The 13,508-nt window shown below is 37.0% G+C and overlaps 1 protein-coding gene across 3 annotated transcripts in view; it reads right to left on the bottom strand.

Annotated features, from left to right (window-relative positions):
- The window catches only part of SIK2 (salt inducible kinase 2), a 113,885-nt gene extending 100,684 nt beyond the window's left edge, over positions 1-13,201 (bottom strand). For all 3 annotated transcript variants that reach the window (XR_010378896.1, XM_031443747.2, XM_064482032.1), the window contains exons 1-2: positions 12,952-13,201; positions 1,072-1,188 (exon numbers count right to left, since the gene is read on the bottom strand). Coding sequence is in view for 2 of the 3 variants with exons in the window: in XM_031443747.2 (XP_031299607.2) it covers positions 1,072-1,188; positions 12,952-13,086 (252 nt within the window). In the remaining variant the exon portion in view is untranslated. The remainder of the gene's footprint in view (positions 1-1,071; positions 1,189-12,951) is intronic.
- Between the last annotated feature and the right edge of the window lie 307 nt (positions 13,202-13,508).

The raw sequence follows: 13,508 nt of genomic DNA, 5'->3' as shown, positions 1-13,508 counted from the left end.
GTACATGCAGAGACACAAATTACATACTTATGCCCCTGTATAAATACTATATTAAATATATACATTATAAAATGCACAAGAAGATAAATATAAAAGATAAATTGAATTAGAAGTTCTAATAGTTTCTTATTATGCCCCAAGGGACACTCGTGCTAACCAATTTGAGTGCACAGAGTGGTGTGTTAGTGCTAGCTCTCTGAGAGGGAAATAAAAGGCCCTGACTTGTAAACCAATTTCTGCGGTGTAAAAATACTCCTACCATTGCTAATTTTGAGTTATTAACACGTTAATCGGCTCACAAACCTTCTGAAAATTTAACAATCAGCTCTCACAAGTCAGCCCAGGCTGATCCAGCCCACCACTGGGCGCACACATCTTACTTTGGAGATCGAAGCCATAGACTCGCATACTGAAACATTTTAAAATAGATTTCCAATATAAAATTTCTAAGTATTAATGGATAGAAATATTTTAAAAGGTCGTTCGTAAACATAAATGACTCTTTAAAAATCTGAAAAAAATCTTCCTTTTAAAAAACATGGCTTATACTTGAAACAGGCGCAGTTTATTTTACAAAAATTATATCTTAGGTTAATTTTTTTTAAACTAGCTTATTTACTTTATCTGATAAAAAAAAACTGAAACAAAACATAAAGTTTGGCTCTAGGTATTATAAGGTACGCCCTTAGGTAATATATTATTTTAGCCTTTGTATTTCATAAAACATAAACAATATATTTTTCTAGTCAGCAAAACTGCCATGTCCTTATTGTTAATGATACCACCACCCAAACCCAGCAGGTTCAAGCAGGGTATCATAAACACACAACTACAAACTTTTAAATTAAATAACTTACAGTCTGAGAGACAACTTAAAATTAAGCTGCTAGTAGTTTTTGATTGCTTCATTTTTTATTTAAATAAAGAAAACTGGAGGTACTTAGCTTAATAAAAGCACATAATTATCTTTTATACAGATTAAAAAAACTAACATAAAAGAGAAAAAAAATGATGATGTAACACAGGGTACCGGGTATGAGAAGCAGAGAGAGGTGCAAAGCTACGCCATACCTGATACAGTTTGATGATGTGAGGGTGGTCTAACATTTTCATTATTTGCACTTCTCGGTAGATTTTCTCAAGGTTCACTGCATCCAGCTGAGATTTATCTATTATTTTTATCGCCACCTGCATCCCAGACACAAATAAATACAATTAGTATACAGTGGTTAACATTTTCCAGCTAAGCATCTTTTTAATAAATGACATCTAAGACTTCGCCTGTAAGTCACTATGACAACAATGGTAACTAGCTTAACTCCAGTGTGCGTTCATTCATCATTCAGCAGCTATTTCTTAACTATCCACCATGAATAAGGCCCCGTGGTAGATTTCGTCTGGGAGAGTCTTTAGTGTGCTATGAAGAATAACCCTGCAAATTTACTTTAATAAAATACATTTCTCTTTCAGTACAGCTGTAACGCCTTCTTACTCCATTTAAAAGCAAATTCCCAGCAGTTTCAACTCGTCATCATCCCACAGCAAACTATCTATAAACAAATGGTCGGCCAAGTAGAAGACAATCTCTATTATACTGAAATACAATTTTTCTAGAAAAGAAAGTGACAGGTTCCAAAGAATATAGATATACCTTTCTGGGGAGGGGGGGAACAACTAAGTATAAAGTATTAAAATCCATCTAAGTGAAAAAAATCCCAATTGGATTAAATTTTGCTTTAAAAATCAAAGTGCAAAGACTCAAATGTTAGTAATTATGCTGAATTTTGACTTCCTTAAAGGAATGTGACTTCAAAATATGTGGCCTTTTCCTGTCATAACTGGATAGGAACCCAAACCACTGCAAGGTTAATAATTCAAGGGAACTGCATTTGTTTTTGTTTTTGCTTTAATTTTGTTTTTTTATTGGCGTGTAGCTGACATACGATGTTAGTTTCAGGTATACAGCAAAGTGATTCAGTTAATATATATACATACATCCTATACACTATTTTTCACATTCATTTCCATTATATGTTATTACAAGAAACTGAATATGGGTTACTGTGCTATACAGTAGGTCCTTGTTGTTTACCTATTTTATATATAGTAGTGTGTATCTGCTAATCCCAAACTCCTAATTTATCCCTCCCTTGCCCTTTCCCCTTTGGTAACCATAGTTTGTTTCCTATGTCTGTGAGTCTATTTTTGGTTCGTAAATAAAATTTGTATCATTTTATTTTAGATTCCACACATAAGTGATATATATTTGTCTTTCTCTGTCTGACTTACTGAGGGAACTGCATTGAATGTGGATAAGTAATCAGAAATGAACAATTGCACACTTTTTGCATGCAAAAAGAACAAATTTTTAAAACTTGGTATTTGGTTATGAAATAAGCAATTCTAAGTAAAATTTTTTCAGATAATTGGGAACCACCCAAACTTAATTATAATAAGCTCTGAAGAAACTCTGAAATGTACTCCACATTCTACCCAAAAGTCTCCTTAAAGTAATTCAGTCTTATGTTGTGGTTTCTGGGTAATATATCAATTATTGTATGTGCTATAATAGTCCAATATGTCTAAAAAGGTAACCAAGATGATTTCTTAACTCAGGTTGTCAATTCACTTAATTCCCTTAGACTCCTATTTATACAATTAGTTTTTTCTTCTTTCCTTACAGCTGCTCTGTCCTCTGCTGTTCTCCCTAAAGTTCTACTGTAAGGTTTATTTCTTACCTTTCTCTCTTTCTATTTTGCTGCCTATAGCTTTTTCCCTAATTTGAACTTAATTATAACCCATAGAAGAACTCAAGCTTCCTGGAGGAAATCAGATTACTAAATATGGTGAATAAAATTAAATTTATTGCCTAAGAAGAAAGGGGGTAGCTCCTTCTGTAGTCAGTAAAGTGTGTAGATTTTGTGATAACTATTTTTATGATGTTTGGCAGTATTTTATTTATTCCCATAATCAAACTATTCTAGAAAGTAAAATGTACTAACCTTTGACGGCTAGATAAGTGACTGATCAGTGTTGTACTTGTTACTAGGAACATTCTTGGACCACCTCAAAACTAAATACATTTAAAAAGACTTCACCTGTCCAATTAAGAGGACAACAGAATATGGTATCGCTTTGGGTAATTTGGGGTAAAAGCTGCCAGATAAAAGGATAAGTATATATTTTAATTCCCTCAATATTCCTGAGGAAGGTAACGTGGAGTTTCACAGACATGCATATTTTGAGGAAAATGTCTTGCCTTACAATTTCTAGAATGTATCTAGATACCAGTAACCCCTCCCCAAGAAAAAACTTTTACAACCAAATGATCATCTAATACATAGAAAAAGAATTGGAGAGAAAGGAATCATGGTTTAAAAAAAATCTCATTATGATTACTGTTATTAAGAAAATTTTTTATTATACATATTTGAGCATCATATTTAATGTTAGAAAAAGTTTAGATACTAAATACAATATAAGCGAGGTATTACCAAGAGATATATTCTCTTTGACACTATTGAAATCTTGGCCTCAATGAAAAAGTGAAAATACATAAATCATCTAACTAAACTTTAGTAAGTTATAAACCTCATTATTTAACTGTTCTCAGCCAAAAAAAATTCTCCAGTGACAAAACAGAATTCCGTCCTCACTTTTATCTGGGGCCACAGACTATATGTTATGTCATCCACAGCCCTGTGTATTTATATCTTGACACTGCTGTCCCTTGTTTTAAGGCTGCTATCAGAGGATTATGAAAAAGCGGATGCTGTGTCAGCTTGCTGCTTGTGATAGTTAGGGAGAGTCTAACTGCTCTAACACGGAGGCCCCAAAATGTATACTGATTCAAACACAACAGAAGTTGATTGCTCACATAGCAAAACTGGATGGGTGAAGAAGTTAGCAGGTAGCCAGCCCTCTTCTGTACAGGTATATGAGGATACAAGGAGCCTTCACTAGTTTTAACAGGTAAGCCAAGGTAGTAAAGGGTAAAGGGTAGATAACCCTGAAGTCTGCCTCCTTTCCAGCTGGACAGAAGGAGAAAAAAGCTCTTCTGCAAGTTTTAATTGGCCAGGTCTGGAAGTGGAACACAGTGTTTCTGTTTACTCCGCTAGTTAAAACTCAGTTATGTGACCATACCTATATGCAAGGGAGGCCAAGAAACAGCCAAGCTGTAGGTCCAGGAAGAAGAGGAAACTGAATTTTTGGTGATCAGCTAAGAGTCTCGGCGATACTCTTCCTGGTAATTTCTTAACAATGGGACTCTTTGCCAAATACTTCCCAGAAATATAATAATGGTGATGATGATGAATTTCACAACTGCACAGCACTTTTTAATTTAACAAGATACTTTCACACATTTTATCTCACTCATTTCTCCATTTTTTTAAAGTACATGGTACAAGCAGTACATCCATGAGTTGATGAAACTGAAGTTCAAAAGATGTCACATCATCTACAAAGGTCCTAAAGCTCAAGTGAATTAGTGGGGAGAAACCACAGGCCTTCTAACTCAAAGTTCCAGCTTTTCACTCTTCAAAGAGCCTATTACTCACACATTTACTGAGCACCTGTTGTGTGCCCAGAATTAGACCCAGGAAACAACAATGAATGAGATCTGATTCCTACCTTCAAGGAACTTAGTAGGTCTGTGAGAAAAAGGAGAACACATTTTGGAAAACAAATTTTATGAATAAAAAAATATACATTTGGGTGTTTCCGCAATGGTGTACAAAATTCCCAACTTACGAAAGGGTTCATTTTAAAGATAACTATAAACTTAGATTTCTGGGAAATTCCTCTCTGCATCCCTTCTCTACTTAGTTCCAAACATAGTACCAAGGACAAAATCTGTATGGTCACAACAAAGTCAAGCAAGGGACTCTAAATTGAAGGATCCTTTCTTTGTTGTAGTTCACCTAAATTATTCAACTCTCTAATTATGTATGCAGTATCTTTAAAAAAAAACCTTCAATGAATTTATATGGTGATTAAAAAAATTAACATTCCTTCCGCTAGGACACAAAAGGAAGGTTTCTTATACAACTTTGGAGAGCATATTGATAAACTAAAATAATTACTATCAAAATAAATCCCATGTAAAGTAGCAACACTGAATATTCAACCTTATAAATAGGAAAATGCACATATACCTAATACAATGTTATCTGTCAATTATATCTCAAAAATACTTTTTTTCCTTATTATATTTACAAAGATTAAAAAGTAAACCCCCTTGTGGGCTAAAGTTCAATGAGATGGCCACTTTTATAGATTGCTAGTAGGAATATAAAATAGGTTATAATTTTTCTGGAAGGTTATTTGGCAATCTTTACCAAAAAACTTAAAAATCATCCATCTCACTTAGTCTAAGATTTCTACTTCTGAAAAATTATTTGTAGAAAATAATCTGAAATGATGATAAAGATTTATGTGCAAATATACTCCAGTATTGTTTATAATATAAAAAGAGAAACATAAAACAATTATATGAATTATGGTAAATCTCTATTATGACTATTATACAGCTATTAAAATAGCTCCTTTTAATAATATGGAGAAATAATTAGGTTAAATATTAAATAAAAATTCAAGGTATCAGTGCAGTCTCAACAAAGGTTATGTATAGAAAAAGACTTGTAAAAACTAGATAGAAACATGACAAAAATGTTATCAGTAGGTGAAAAAATCATGAATTATTTTCCTGATTTATTTTTCTGTGCAATTTTTCTTCTGTGAGCATGAATTGTTTTTCCAATAAGAAAAAAAAGTGAAGTGGGGAGTTATAAGAAGAAAAAGAAAAGTGGAGTTGTATTTATTATATATGTTAACTTCTCCATCTGTGAAATATTAGTCATTTTCATTTTCTTATTTTCTAAATTCTCTATAAAATGGCTATATTATTTAATAAGGTTTAAATATTAATTATGCAGACTCTATACATAGAAGTGTTTCCAACCATGTTAAAAAATATATGCAAAAATAACAACTATGAAAAAAAAATCCCCACTAAATGAAGAAAAAGCAGCAACTATGTAAAACACAAACCTGCAAGGAAGAAAAGGGATTAAATCTAAGAGGAGAAATGAAATAGTGTTAAACTGATGGATCAAAGGGATTTTTTTTCATTTTTCAAAATGTAAGTTTAATGATAACATTATTTTTTGATAATTTTAGAAAAAATGATTTCACTTCTCATAAAAGAAATATTAATCTCATGCACTTAAAGAGACCACACACAAAACTGGCTGTGGGGGAATTTATAAGTCACACAATAAGAGCTATTCTTCTAGTAAAATATTAGAAGAGATTAACATAAATTTGCTTTCTCAGGTGGTATTTGCTTTAGCGCTCTTTACTACTAATACATTATTTCTCTGTGGTCCTTCTGAAGTACCACGTAGCAAAATCCTGACAATACAGTTAGATCTTTGAAGTTAAAAAATTAACACACTTTCAAGCTTGTATATCAAAACATAGGTGGAATCAGAACATTCCTGCCTATCATATGATTAAACAGTGATTGTGATTGAGCTACAACGAAAGGGTTTCTGAAAGCAGTAAAAGCCAATGGTAAAACTGACATGGAGGTCTCCAGTTACCCTTTAAGAATAAATCAATTAGACATTTTTTTCCAATGTAAAATTTGACTTTGAAAATGTAAGAATTTATATAATAAAATAAATCCTCATTAAAGTTTAATTTGACTTTTATAATGGTGGGTAAGGAAAAGAGATTGCAGGAAAGGTTAATGTCACTGCACTTTTAGATCCACAAAAACTGAACTGAGAATTCTTAAGACCTTATAAGAACTGATTAAAAATAAACCCTATCTTAAAAATTACTTAAACAAATTAGCAAAAAAGACAACTCAGTTTAAAAAAATGGGCCAAAGAACAAAAAGCAATTCACAAAATATAAAGTCATAAAACTGCATGATCAAAGTAAATCAAAGAAATGCAAATTCAAATTCAAATATTGTTTCCCCCTACCAAACTAGGAAAGATTAAAAAAAAATTCCTGCTAAATATGCATTTTCCGGATGAAAATTATTACCCTTCTGGAGGGTAATCTGGTATCTCATGCCATCAGATACGGATGTAAAGACATACTCCTTGAGCCAAGAATTCCACTGCTATGGGATAATCCTGAGGAAACAATCAGATAGATGCACAAAGAGGTATATACAGCAATGCTCTCTGAAACAGTATTTTAGAAAGAGAACTCACAAGAGAGAAATAATCTTAATGTTCAATAATAGGAAACTGATGAAATAAAATACAGATGGTGATACACAAGGATACTATTTAACCATGCTTTCGATGTATTTTTTTAAAGCTTGGGAAAATGTTAGCAACACATTAATTAAAAAACACAGATTGTATGTATAGATAACATCAATTTTATTGCATACATATAAAATAGCTAATAGAGTATGAACCAAATATTAACAGTGGTTGTCTCCTGGTCTGGATGATGGAATTAAAATAAGCATGTTTATTTTATTTTCTTCTTCAAGCTTTTCAACAATGTCTACAATGAAAATGCCTTCCTTTTGTAACTGGAGGAAAAACACACAAATATTTATTTTAAAGAACTTAAAAAACTAATTTTAGCATCAATTTTCAGTTTAATTCCTTCAAGATTTATCTCTAAACCTGTTTATTAAAAAAAATTTAATGAAAAGTTTCTGATGAAATTCCCAAATGTAACTGTCTATCATTCTTCTAATAATCTCAAACTGGATATATGGGCTGTTTCTCTTTGAAAGGTGGGGAAGCATTCTCTACAAATGTTCTGCATAAAGGAACTTTTACATAAATAACTTATTTCAAAAATATGGAAATGGAAGGTGGAAGAGGTACGAGGTACACTAGAGAGGAAAGAAAACTATCTTAATGAATTTCTGGAATCCATTTGGCCCTAAGGAAATGAATCTGCCATCAGCAGTGGGCCATAAATCAAATATCATCATGTGAATCCAGGAATCAAGGCCAGTTTCAGTTATTTCCAAATAAGTCTTTTCTTAATTGCCTGATGACTGAGACAGAATTTCCCAGTGGAATCAAAAGTAGAATGTATTAACTGTTAAAGCATTTACACAGAATATAAAAATTTATACAATTCTTATTTTGCATGTTTGTCCCCCTCCAAACTCTCCCAAAGAGCAGATCATTTTGAACAATATTTAGCAGAATAATCTGCCAAATATTACTTGTCTGGGGTGCTAATAAACTAGAGAACAATTCCTAATAAAGCATATATGTTCCATGACAAATATAATTTTTATTTCAACACACAATTAAAGATCATACATAGGCCTAGATACAAATATTAGTGATCAAGTTAAATGGTAACAATTCCTCCTGGTGCACACAGTACAGCTGCTTCTTCACATCTGGGATATTTCACAGGACAAGGTTAATACGAAGACTACTGAGTGTAGCCTTAAAATTTTAAAGCAAAACGTAAAATTCAAATGTATTAAAAAATTAAGTTCTCTTCTTCAAGAAACACTGTAATCAGGGTGTAATATGCCCTTCTCTTGCTTCTACCCTTGCCTTAAAAATGAAATTCTAAGTATACGGAAAATTTTTAAAGTACTTACAATTTTAAGGTGGTAGTTAGTTTACAAATTATGCCTAAATATAAAAGTCCCAAAATGCACACAGAAAGCTCTTCAGTGAACAAAAGCAGTTTCAGAATGCCCTTGCTATCACTTTTGGGTTTTTTTTGTTTTTTTTTTTGGTGGGGGAGGTAATCAGATTGATTTATTTACTTAGAGGAGGTACTGGGGATTGAACCCAGGACCTCGTACATGCTAAGCATGTGCTCTACCACTTGAGCTATATTCTCCCCCAAGAATGTCCTTGCTATCATTTTTACATTTCAGGTTCTCTTAAGTATAAGCAGCCCAGTATCTACATGCCAAATATCTTTAAGATTATGGACCATTCATTTACATGCTCTTTAGCCGAGAAATGAAGGAGGTATGGTACTGAGGAAAACTCAATTATCTGTCACAGAAAAGAAACTAGAAAGTAACTAATGATGGTTATCCCTGGGTGGTGATATTATAGGTAATTCTTTTCATTTATACACTTTAAAAAATGTTTAATATAAAGCACAATAGATTTGATAATAAAAATGAATTATTCTTCAATGTACAAATAATAACGTCTCACTTGGTAATTTCCCTTCTAGGAACTTACCCCCAATTCCTCCTCTCTAGGAAAACTGAAAATGCAGAGAGTTATATACACAAAAATTATAAACTGCAAATTATTTATTATACGTGAAAACTGGAAACTGTATAATGTTAAATAATAAGGAAATTGCTGTGAAATAGGATTCATCTACAAAGTAGAACACTATGCAGCTATTAAAAATGTTTTATAGAGTTCTATTTAATAAGCAAAATGTTTAGGCTATAATGGTAAATGGGGGGAAGATACAACTTATAAGTGTATCTAACATGTGATCTCATCTATGGAAAAAATGCATTAAAAAAAAGACTAGAGGGAAATATGTCATAATGTCAAGAATGATTTATTCCTACTGGTGGAGGAATTAATTACACATACACTTTTTTGTGCACTATATTCTTCTTTATACTTTCCACAATAAGAATGTATTTCTTTAATAGAAAACAAAAAGTTGAAGGGCACAAATGACTTTTCTGAAATTTTACTCAACAGAAAAAAAACAAAACAAAACAAAACCATGTAAAACTAGCCATCTGATTAGTTAGAAGGAAGTTCTTTGCTGGTGCAGTATTAATAAAACACACTTCTCAAGGACACTCCCAGCATAGCAAACTAGCAAACACTACTGCCTAAAATAGTTTAACAGCCTAAATGCTATTATTCTTTTTCCATTATGCTAATTTTATAAAATTAGCTACTCTAATTCATAAATCACAAACCAATACGACAAAGCTTTTATGAAGTATTATGTTAGGAAGCTGGATTCTGCCACCACCTGCCTTCCCTTTTGTGTGCAAAATTTACATAGAGAGCTAACATGAGAACTCTGCTTCAGATGAGGATGTAATTACACTTCTTAAACAATGTTAAGCTACTTGATAGAACAAAATGAAGATCTCTTTTGTCTACTGATTTTTTTTCCCCCAAAAAGGCAAACAGTCTTGGATTTTCCCAGCTCTGTAGGAAATACATCACGTTTGAGTGATACGGAACAAGAGACGAAGAGTTGATTAAAAATAAGAGTCCAGTTGTTCATCACACAGAAGTTTAAACTGTAAAATTTGCCTGGGGTTCAAACTTGGGAAAAAAGACCTCTAAGTTTTAAAATACACAAACTTATACTGATGCTAATGCATATTATACTGAAGAAATTTTTCTAAACAGTAAGTATAATTATGATATTTTGCTGATATTGGTCTTTATGCCATATTAATTGTTCTCACAGTATTTACTGTAGTATGTTCAGCAATGAGAACCTCAAATAATGTTAAGTGACACTTTAAAGTTTCCACTAGCCATCTTATTTACAGTGTTTGAGGTGGTTGTCGTATTTATCAAAGATACAAAGATTTATCCAGTGAATGAAGATAACAAATACAGCTTTAAACATCCTCTTAACAAACAGCAAGAAATGACTGTATCTGTGCTAAATAATTTTTAATGCAAATTACCACAGAAGCTCACAGACAGAGCAACTTTGTAGGACTTGAGATTTACAGGACCTTTTCTCTTCTTTAATTCCTTGGTATTTCCCTTACCTCCTCATCTTTAATATCTCCAATCACACCAAATTATCCCAAGCATTCATTCATACTCACTCACCTTAAATTCACACTATTTCTTTTTATATGTTAAGAACACTTTCTTACAGAAAAGCAAAGGAAGTTGGGTTCTGCAGACTAGAAATTTCACTTTTACCTTAAATCATTTTACACACATACCCTGCACACACAATTCAGGATCTGAGCGCTCTTTCACGACCCGCCCTGTGCCATCAGCTACAAATGCGTGGTTGATCTCACTGAGAGCCAAACCCTGACACTACTACACAGTGCCCCCTAGCTCTACAAGATACATCAGGTTAAAAGCAACACGGTGTGAAATGTCAACCTCAAGAAAAAGCGTCAGTCACTATCAGCTCCATTTAAGCAGTTCTTAATAGATACTATATTACCTAAATTTGACCTAATAAGTAACAGCTGACTTAATTAACTCTTTCGACTAATACTGGTAAAAACTGATGAGAAAAAAAATATTATGAGCTCATGGATTTGGAATTCAACCACCTGACAATATAGTTCAAAAGCTCTTTGTAACTGAAATTTGCCTGACTTTTAGAGTCATTAAGCAAGGGCTCCTATAAAAATACACATTAAAAATGCCTTCTTTTCATGTAATTAAGCGGGGAAACAGCATGGCATTAGGCCATGGTTCTTTAGAGGAATGGAACCAATTTCTTCGTTTTTAAAATTGCTGGGATCAGGTTAATCTCACTAGAGTCACATTATCTATCATTACAAACTTAACCTAAATTGCTAACTCTGGTAAATTTGTGAGAGGAAAATTTGTGACCTTCGTCCTGATGCTTAAAAAAAAAAAGTCGGATTTGGGCTGCCTCAGGATCAGTAGGGGAAGGCAAAAAGTGAGGATAACATAATGACATACGTCCTTTCTTTTTGGAATTGGACTCCTTCACATTAAGCAAAACTTCTAAGAACAGCTACGAAAATCACTCAAGTTTTCAAACGTCCCTCACCTCGCACAGCCCTTCTGAAAGAGTCCTACGTTAGTCCATATTCAAACTCTAGAACATTCGCACTAATAAGGGGAAACACTGAATCGGATGAAAACTGGGGGGAGGGGGGTGCGGGGGGACAAACTGAAAAAGGATGAAACTCCAGAACAACTACAATAAGGTAGAGTACGTCAAAGACACAGGGTTTTATTCTAAAGAATGGTTTTGTTTCTCCCGTTTTTCTAAAGTATTTAATTTGCACGTCTTAAAATAGAGACCCTGAGGAGAGCAGCTTGAGGCGGTGAAAGAAAGGGGGGCGGGTTAGGTAAGAACAGAGACTTGCGAGAAAATCTGTGCGGTGCATTAGAATGTGCAATGGAAGGGGTGGGGGATGCTGGCTTCACCGTCAGGAAGGAGTCCAGGGCTTTATGAGTATATTAGCAGAATCTGGTGTGGCGTAAGGAACGCGTATTCACAGCCAGAATGCACACCTGGTAAAGGGATAACCTAGGATAAGAAAGAGCAATTCACCAACTGTGCAAATGCAGAAATGACCATTTTTAATCAGCTCTATTGTCTGGAGTATTAGATGGAAATACCTCAGGCACGATATCCAGCTAGCCTGACACCAAATCAGGGGCACTGTCGGGCAAAGGGAGGGAGAGAGGTAGACGGTGGCATTCCCGGCCACGGGGCCCCTTCCTTGCGGCCCGCGGAGGGGCGCCGCGGGCACCGGGACCGCGCGAAGCCCCGTCCGGGGAGTCCGAGCGCAGCGGTCCCCTCCTCGGGGCTGGCGACGTCTCTCACCGCGCAGCCCAGGAGCACGGAGACTTCCCCTCCCACCCCACCCCCAGCTGAAAGCAGGGAAGACGCGGAACTTGGGCTCCGGAGCGGAGGCCACAGACCAGGTCACGGCCCGGGTGGGAGGCTCTGGGCGAAATTCCGTGTGGCCACCGGGGTGGGGTGGGGGGGCCTAGGGAAGGCAAAGCCCCAGCCGGTCGGGCTTCCAGTCGGACGACACTCGGGTCCCGGTGACCCGGCCCCGATCCCTGCGGCGCTCACCAACCCCGGGACCTCCTGGGTCCTCACACTCCCAGGCCCTCTCGCCCCAGCTGGGGAGCCGGCCTCTCGGACCTCCCTCGGCCCCCGCTGCGGCCGCCCCTCTCGGTCAACGGCTCCTCTCCAGAACCCTCGCCTCGGACGCTCCCGCCGAGCCCCGGGCCGCACCTCCGTCCTGGTGATCCGGTGCCGCCCCAGCTTCACCACGGCGAAGTTGCCCTTGCCCAGCGTGCCCTCGATGTCGTAGAACCCCACCCGGACCGGCCCGCGCTGCAAGTGCCTCGGGCCATCCGCCATGACCATGCTGGGCCCCGCTGCTAGACACGGCGGGCTGGAGCGCGGGCTGGCGGGCGGCGGGCGGGCTGGCGGCGCGGCGCGGCTCGGCTCGGGCGACGGCCGCTCGGCTCGCTGCTTTGCTCCGTCCCTCCCGCTCCGCAGGGCCCAGCCAGGCGCGCGCCGCCGCTGACGTGCGCCGACGTCAGGGGGCCGGGGCCGAGGGGCGGGGGCGGGACCGGGCCTCGATTGGTCACCATGGCGACCGGAGCACCGCCGACGTCGGCGGCGGGAGGCAGAGAGGGAGGGAGGACGGGCGGGGCCTGGACGGCGCGTTCCTTCCAGCCCCGGCGCCCTCCGCGCTCCCCGCCGCCGCGCCGCTGCCAGGGGCGGGGTCGCCGCCCGGCCCGCCCAGTTCCCCGGCCACCCAGCAGAAGGGCAAGAGCGAGCCC

This window comes from Camelus dromedarius, chromosome 34 (genome assembly GCF_036321535.1).
Source record: "Camelus dromedarius isolate mCamDro1 chromosome 34, mCamDro1.pat, whole genome shotgun sequence".
Classification (NCBI taxonomy): Eukaryota; Metazoa; Chordata; class Mammalia; order Artiodactyla; family Camelidae; genus Camelus; species Camelus dromedarius.
Note: the sequence above shows the minus strand (reverse complement) of the source record. Positions and strands in the feature narration are given on the sequence as shown.